We start from the raw sequence: 8,100 nt of genomic DNA, 5'->3' as shown, positions 1-8,100 counted from the left end.
CGCACTTTCTGCGAGGCCCCGGAAGGACATAGAGCGGAAGGCGGGAGAAGGAAGCGGCCGGCAGGAGCCCGAGGGGGCGGTTGTGTCCGGCCCGGACGCCGGCTGTCGCTGAACCGAGCCAGCCCGGCCCACCCGGTGGCCTCTCCTCGCGCTTCCGGGAGCCGTCGCGAGCGAGTGCGCCTGCGCGCCAGCCCAGCCTCGCGCCTCGCTGCTGTCTTCGCGCCGGCCGGCGGCCCGACGGTTCCTGCTGTGCTTCCCGCCCGGAGTCTCGGCTCCGTAGCGCACCGACGGGCGGCATGTCGCGGCGGCGGCACAGCGACGAGAATGATGGTGAGTGCTCTCGGCCCGACCGTCGAGGCCGCGACCGGGTGGGAGCCGAGGTTTGGCTTCTTTGGCTTTCGGCCTTGAGGGAAAGGACAAGGAGCCCTCCCCCGGAGGCTTTCGAGGAGTCACCGAGGGAAGGAGGGTGGCATAGCGTGGGTGTGGCTGGGCCGTTTCAGGAACGCGACTGCCCCCTCCTCCCCGCCCCAACTCCTTTAGTCGTCGGCCAGTCGTGGGGACAGGAGGCCTGTGAATCCCATGGATAGACCCCTGGTTTCTCCGGGACGCTTCAGAATTTAGTCCTGCACCGCCGAGCAGGGAAGTACATCTGTGTCTGCTGCCACCTCTCAGGGTCGGTGACAGGGACGCACTGCTCCCAGTGTCTCTTTTTTAATCCTCAAAGCTGCACTTGAAAAAGACTTTGTTGAAGGAAAGGAACAAAGCCATGATTGAGAGATCTGATGAATTGCAGTCTGAACTCTGCTCCTGTGCCGGTTATCCCTTGGTTTGCTTTCTTTCAAGCTGTAGGGGAAAGATTCTGTCTCTTAGGCACACCCAAGAGGTCACTAATAAACAGACACATGTTATGTTAGATTTTGAACTGGCGGTAAGGGTATTTCCCTCCTACAAGAAAGAGGGCTGGAAAACTAACTAGAGAACTCTGAGAGATTTGGACCAGGGGTCCCCATCTCCATTTGGATGGTCTTGCTCATAGAAATCATGGTGTTGCCGTCAAAAAAACTAAGAATTTTGCTAGTTAAAACGTGGAAAAGGTACTAACATCACACATAAGTATTACAGAAACCAATCAAGAACAAATCTACAGAAAGAAAGAGAGAGTAATTCTGTTATGAATATTTTAGCGTGTTATTTATTGAAGAGATTGTATCATAATGGTTAAGAGACCAGACTTTGCAACCAGAGGGTTTGGGTTCAAAACTAGACCCTACCATTTACTTTGTGATCTTGCCCAGGTTGTGTAACCTCTTTAAACCTTAGTCTGTAATGGAAATAATGGTATTTATGTCTTCTGGTTTTGGTGCGTGTTAAATGAGATAATACATGTAACCATTGGCTCATGATGATGCTTATTTTGTCACCTGTTAATGCTTAAGAGGTGATAAACATTGTCAGATGCCAACAGTGGAAGAAAAAACAACACTTTTAAACTGAATAGGTTTTCACCACTAGCATTTTTCTTTCCATGAATGTTGTGGGGGTGGGGGGGGGTGGCAGAACCACATGTATTTAACTTTAGCAGTGAAACTCCAGATTTCTGCTAGAGCATGGCTTGAGAGGTGCCCAGAACCAGGTAGAGCAAGTCCAGGGCTCTTTTTCACTACATAGCTGTAACTATGCTGCATGCTTTGATTTTAACATAGGAGGCTTCTTGTCCAACCTCTGTACAGGACACAGAAAATAGAGTTTTTGTGCACTTTGACTAATCAAAAATTAATATGCTTGAAGTCATCACTTGAGGTTTAGAGAACTTGAGTCTTTTGTTCTTCCAATTTTCTTTGTTCTTTTTATGCTTTCTTTTATCTATCCATTTTTCTCCCGCTCCCTTCTAGGACATCCCTAAAGAGAAGGGAAATTCACCAGAGAGCAGCCTGGAGAATTGGAGTGTGGATATGTAGAAAAATAACCTTGCTTTGGTTATTGGGAGACTTGCATAACTTTCTTGAAATTGGCTCTTTTTTAACACCAGCCAGCAGCTAAAGTCACTGTCCATTTAGGTCTTGCTGCAGGAACCTCAGAGAAAAAAAGACAAAGAGAAGTAAAATACGGCATTCATGAAGTGAAGTCTATTATGGTGGATAAGTTAATAGAGTGGCAGCAATAGTTTCTCTTTGATAACACACCAAATCTGGAATTTTTGTAAATCACCACAATTTGGGTAGTGATCAGCTAGGGTTTACCCTAAACAACTATCTGAATCAAATATTTTGGATGCTTTCATTTTAGTTCAGCATCTACTAATTTTTTTAAAAATAAGTAATATTAGAAGCTTAAATAATGTAAGTTAGCTTAAAATAGACTAGGAATTCTTACAGCCAGAATTAAATAGATGCACCTGAGCATTTCTGGATTGTCAGCTCCTATCAGTCACTGACCACTCTGACTTTCCAAATGCTTGACTATATATGTGATCATTTTTTCAACAAATACTTAACAGTGCTAAAGCACTGTTCTAACTACTTGCGCAACGGACCATATTAAGAGGGAGCCTCCCTTCTTGTGTCCTGGAGAGACAGAATACAATCAAGTAAAGTATACTGTGTCATATGATGACGAGTGCTATGGAGAAAAATAATGTTGGGTAAAGACTTCTATGAAGGAGGAGTTAGTATTATACAGGTTGGTCAGGGAAGGCCTCACTGAGAATTGCATCTGATAAAGACCTGTGAGAGATACAGGAGCAAGACACGGGGAATAGCAGTGGTTCAAACAAAGGGAACCATGCATGCAGAGGCCTTAAGGCAAGAACATTCCTGTCATGTTCACAGAACAGCAAGGAGGCCACTGTTGCTGGAGCAGTGAGTAAGGGGGAAATTATATGAGATAAGATCAGAGATGTAGCAAGGGGTCAGCTCATATAGGATGATTTAAAAATTGTATCTCTTTGTCGAGACTAGACTATTCAGAGCAATGGGGTTAGGAGAACATACCAATGAAATTCACCTAGTAGTCAATTCATACACAAGGAAAGGGAAATCCTAAGTGGAAAGTAATGTGTATGATACTAGTCTAGTGCTAGATCTCATTTTTTAGACTCTCATTATGTGTCTGAAGCTGTTCAGTTGCTATAGGATACGCATATGTGTCTAATACATTGTTTTGGTTTTTTAAGAACAGACTTAGATTGTTCAAAAACGTTTTAAATCTGCAGGATCAAGATACAATACTTCTCTTTTACATTGTTGGTTTTGTTACATTTTTTTTTTCTTTAACAGGGTTGGTTTTTGTTTACCACTTTGCAGGTCTAAAATTTCTTATAGTACATCTAATTCTGGTAGGGATATAAGATATACTATATGTATCCATATAAAATTAGGATCACATTACAAGGGGAACGTTACTTGGTATATTAAGACCTTTTCGGATGGGTTTTAATGAAGACCTGCTTCTGTCTTCTATACCAGCCAAAACTGTCAGAGTGAAGTGGCAATATATAACTTTAATTTCCATTGTAGAACTTTTACATAGTTACATTTTAATGTAAATTCTGTTCTTGCATTGGGAGCTACCACAGATATGTTTTCTTCAGGGTACATGAAAACATTCTACTAACTTCCAAAATTTTATTCTTAACTAAGGTGTTTTATTATACTTCTTATGCTCTCACTCAGGTTCTCTTCTCAGTTCAATATCTTATTATTGTCCATGAGTTCAGATTGTGTCTATAGTTTTCTCCCCTCTTAATATTTTCTGTCTCCTCCCATTCTCCAAACAAATCTTTCCTTCAGTACAGCCAAAATGAAAAGAGGGTTTGCAGTTCAGAGGTATGACTATGTACATGTATTTTCTAGTTTTTCTCAGAAACTCTACCTTCTCTCCCTGCAGCATTGTTTTCCCCTTTTCAAGCTTTCAAAATGGCCTAGGAGGACTGCTTTAAAGATGGGGTATGATCCAAATTGATTTGGGAACAAGCCAGCTGCTGGATAGTTAAGTTAGGGAGGCTGTGGAGGTGGTATAAAGGGTTGGCAAGAAAGAAGGGAACAGTGTAATTAAGGTTTAAAAATAAGCAAGCAAACAAAAACTGCTCTCATTCAGTTTGTTTTTCAGCATCTGCATTCTCGCAGCCTCACCAAAATCTGGTCCTGAAGAACACTACTGTATTCATATATTCTGCTTTCTAGAACAAGTTTCCAGCACTGTTGACATTTTGGACTGGATTATTCTTTGTTGTGCTGTGCACTGTGAGATGTTGAGCAGCATCCCTGGCCTCCACCCACTAGATGCCAATAGCTCTTCCCCAGTTGTGATAACTAAAAATGTCTCCAGGCATTGCCAAATGGCCACTAGGGGCAAAATGACACCTGGTTGAGAACTACTGCTTTGGAAAAAGGCTATGTGAGTGTCCTGGCTGGAAGCTTATGTAAACATTGTACCAAGCATGTAGTTTCCTTTTCAGTTAATGAACCCTAGAAATAAAAGACCTTTGTGTGAAAGTTGGCTTTGCCGGTGATGGAATCTTAATAGGTCCTGTGACTTAGGTTTGATGTATACTTAAGAAGCAAGGTCACTGATCCCTATATGCCACACATGTTCATAATTTTACACGGGCAGATATCTCCAGGAATACATCTCAGCTGTCACATTACATACGTGTTATACTTTTTGTGGCATTATCCCTTCAAAATTATATTCAATGGTTATTTAAAACAGATTATAATGGTAATTAAGGGGTTGGGAAGTCAAAGCACCAAGTGCTTTACTCCATAGCCTCTTATAATACCTCCCTCTGGTCTTATCTGGATAGTAAATAGATTGGTTTTATTCAGGTTAAGTTCATGTGGCATCTGAAGATCATTTCAGTCATTGGAGGATTTTTAACATGCCAAGCTTTGAATAGTGGGTGCTGTGTTTTATGAGAATCACCATACATTTCAAGCCAAATATTTTAGAGGCAAGTAAGTGATTATGAACTCTGTAAAAATAGTTCACTTTCTTTGTACAGGTCTGAAGAAGATTGAAGTTAAATATAACATGCTACTAGGAAACTATTTTAGTCCGTTTCTGTTGCTTATAACAAAATATACAGAACTGGGTATTTTGTAAAGAAAATGAAATTTATTGCTTTCAGTTCCAGAGGGTGGGAGGTCCAAAGTCCAGGGAGCACATCTGGTGAGAGCCTTGGTGGTAGAGACAGAGATGGCAGGGTATCACATTGTAAGGTAGTGGAAGCAGAGAGAGAGCTAACCTCCTCATGCACTCTCCTTTTAAAGTGCTCCATATCACATCCCTCCCTGATCACCATTATTAATCCATTCACTGCTGCACGGTCCTACAATCCGATCACCTCTTCAAGGCCCCACCTCTCAATTACTATAATAGGATTTCCCCCCGTCTTAACAGTCACAGTGGGGGCTAAGTTTCTAATACATAAAACTTGGGGACACAATTCAAGCTTCAGTGAGTTTTGGGGGGATATAATTCAATCCACTACATTCCACCCCTGGCCCCCCAAAACTCATGTCCTTTTCACACACAAATACATGCATTTCATCACCAAATCTCAACTTGTTTCAACTCAAAAGTCCAAAGTTCACAGTTCCATCTGTGAAATCAGTAGACGTTATCTACTTCCAAGATACAGTGATGGGACAAAGAATGCATATTCCCATCGAAAAGGGAGAAGCAGGCCAAAAGAAAGGTGTAACAGGTCCTAAACAAGTCCAAAACCTAGCAGGGCAAGCATCAAATCTTACAGCTGGCAAATCATATACCTTGACTCCATGTTCGGTGTCCTCTGCACGCTGGTGTGGGGGTTGGGTCCCCAAGTCCTTGGCAGCTCCACTCCTATGGCTTTCCAGGTCTCAGGCCCCACTTAGCTCTCCCAGCTGGTGTTCCACTCTGGTAGCTCCCCAGGTCTGAGGTCTCCATCCCACTCCTACAGCTTCACTAGGCATGGCGCTGATGGGGTTTTTCTGCTGCACCCCTGACCCCACCTTTCCACTTGGCATTTTTCTAGCAAAGACTATGCAGTGAATCCGCACCTGCAACAGATCTCTTCCTGGGTCCCTAGGCTTTCCCATATATCCTTTGAAATTGGGGTGGAGGTTCCCACGCCTTCCCAGCTCGGACATTCCACAAGCCTGCAGACCTAACACCATGTGGACTCTGCCAAGGTTTCTGGCTTGTATTTTCCAAAGCTGTGCGTCCAGCCACACATGGGGTCAGTTTAGCCACAGCTGGGGTGCTGGTATGGGGAGCAGCATCCAGAGGTGGCCCTGGGCAGCAAGCCTGTGTAGGGCACCTCAGGCCTGTTCCCCAAGACCATTTTGTCTCCCTAGGTCTTTGGGCCTGAAATGAAAGGGTTGCCCCCAGAGGCTTCTGCATTGTCTTCAAGGCTTTTTTCCCTTTCTCTTGATAATCCCATTATTTTGTACTAATCTTAGCTAAAGGTCACCTGGCTGCACCATTGCAGAAACCCTATATCCAACTGCAGATTTTCATTATTAATATAGAGTCCCAGCACAATTATAAACTATTGCTTCCTCGTCCACATGTCCTAATAATATAAATGATGGAAGTTGAAAATTGAATTATATTAGGAGACTAGCCAACATTGTATAGCAATAGCGTCATGTTCTAGTACTAACGCTTTTAGTTTTTCAAGCCATATATTATTCCATAAACGGATTTAAGGTAGGTATGTTAAGAGATCATCAACAGCAAGGGTCTGGACAATAGACAGTCCAGTGCTTGAGGTTGATTTGTAGCACAGCTTTATTCAACTTGAATTCTTCAGCAATCAAAGGGACAGGTGATTGATAATGATCTCAGAGTGCTAGATCTTTTTAAAAATATGTTAAGATTTTTTGAATGATAGAGTTTTTGAATGAATCAGGATCAGTTAAGTACTCAGTTAGTAAGAGCCAGTTAAAGCAGGGAATCATAAAACATGTGGGTACTTTTTCCCATCAATTATTTGATATAGTGCTCAGGACTTTTCTTTGAGTATTTGTATGCTGATTGTAGTTCCCATTGTTTGGAATAAACTATACTTTCGTGCTTTGTGGTCTACAGAACTGAAACTGTTAATTGAAGAGTTGAGAAAAGCTCAGGTACTTGTAAAGCAAGTGAGGAATCCAAATGTTTAATGCTCCCTTTTCACATCTTTTGAAGTTTTCCTCTTCATACTTAATACAACAGCTTTTCTTTTTTCTTCTAGTCAGATCTTTCCAAGCATTCAGCTTTTGGTTTTATACCATTATTTTATCAGTTTACATAATAACTATGTTAGATTATTAGAGTAACAAGTACTACTGACACTACCAGGTTTAGGAACAAGCAACTGAGGATCAGTGAACAATATAAGTTAAAAGAATGGGAGTAGCAGTACATGAGTATTCTGCTAACTACTAGTGTTTAGCATGTTGTTGGCACTATTTCAGCCTGTCCACAGAAATGGACAGGGATGCTGCATTGCATAGTTCCCTGGGGCACTCTTTACATAACATTTAATATAAATAATGCTTCCTGGAGTTATTATATATTGTGGCCCTGGAAATGGAGACCATCGGTTAATCTCCCTAGTCTGAGAAATGGAGGGTCAGTTAAGAACTTCTATTCTGTAAAAATTAGGGCCTGGTAGGAGAGGGACTATAGCCTAAAAAGGTTTGTGGTAGCAGATTCATCAAGTAATGTTTTTTTATATTGCTGAAATAGGTGGACAGCCTCACAAAAGGAGAAAGACCTCTGATGCAAATGAAACTGAAGATCATTTGGAATCTTTAATATGCAAAGTAGGAGAAAAGGTATGCACTTCAATAGACGCAGACTGTGATGGGTGGTTGACTGTGGTTGACTGTGCTTTGATGAATTTCTGCCACTGAAAACATGGTGATCTAAGTTTTAAGCAAAGCTTCTATGCATCTGTATTCCAAACTGAATGCATGTTCAGTTATCTGGGATGCAGATAATTGAGACTATTTAGTAATTAGTAATTTAATAATTAATAATTTTCATAAAAGATAAGCCTTAGAAGGGACTAGGGAATAGTCCTCTCAATTTATAAATGAACTAAGCCAGACCTGGATACTTGAGATAATT

At 41.8% G+C, this 8,100-nt stretch overlaps 1 protein-coding gene across 1 annotated transcript in view; it reads left to right on the top strand.

Annotated features, from left to right (window-relative positions):
* Window positions 1–48: 48 nt before the first annotated feature.
* NCBP1 (nuclear cap binding protein subunit 1) overlaps window positions 49–8,100 on the top strand; it is a 48,034-nt gene continuing 39,982 nt past the window's right edge. Inside the window, exons 1-2 of the mRNA XM_063081695.1 lie at window positions 49–330; window positions 7,717–7,805. Coding sequence (XP_062937765.1) covers window positions 297–330; window positions 7,717–7,805 — 123 coding nt within the window. The 5' untranslated portion in view covers window positions 49–296. The remainder of the gene's footprint in view (window positions 331–7,716; window positions 7,806–8,100) is intronic.

This window comes from Cynocephalus volans, chromosome 17 (assembly GCF_027409185.1).
Source record: "Cynocephalus volans isolate mCynVol1 chromosome 17, mCynVol1.pri, whole genome shotgun sequence".
In the NCBI taxonomy this organism is placed as follows: Eukaryota; Metazoa; Chordata; class Mammalia; order Dermoptera; family Cynocephalidae; genus Cynocephalus; species Cynocephalus volans.
Note: the sequence above shows the minus strand (reverse complement) of the source record. Positions and strands in the feature narration are given on the sequence as shown.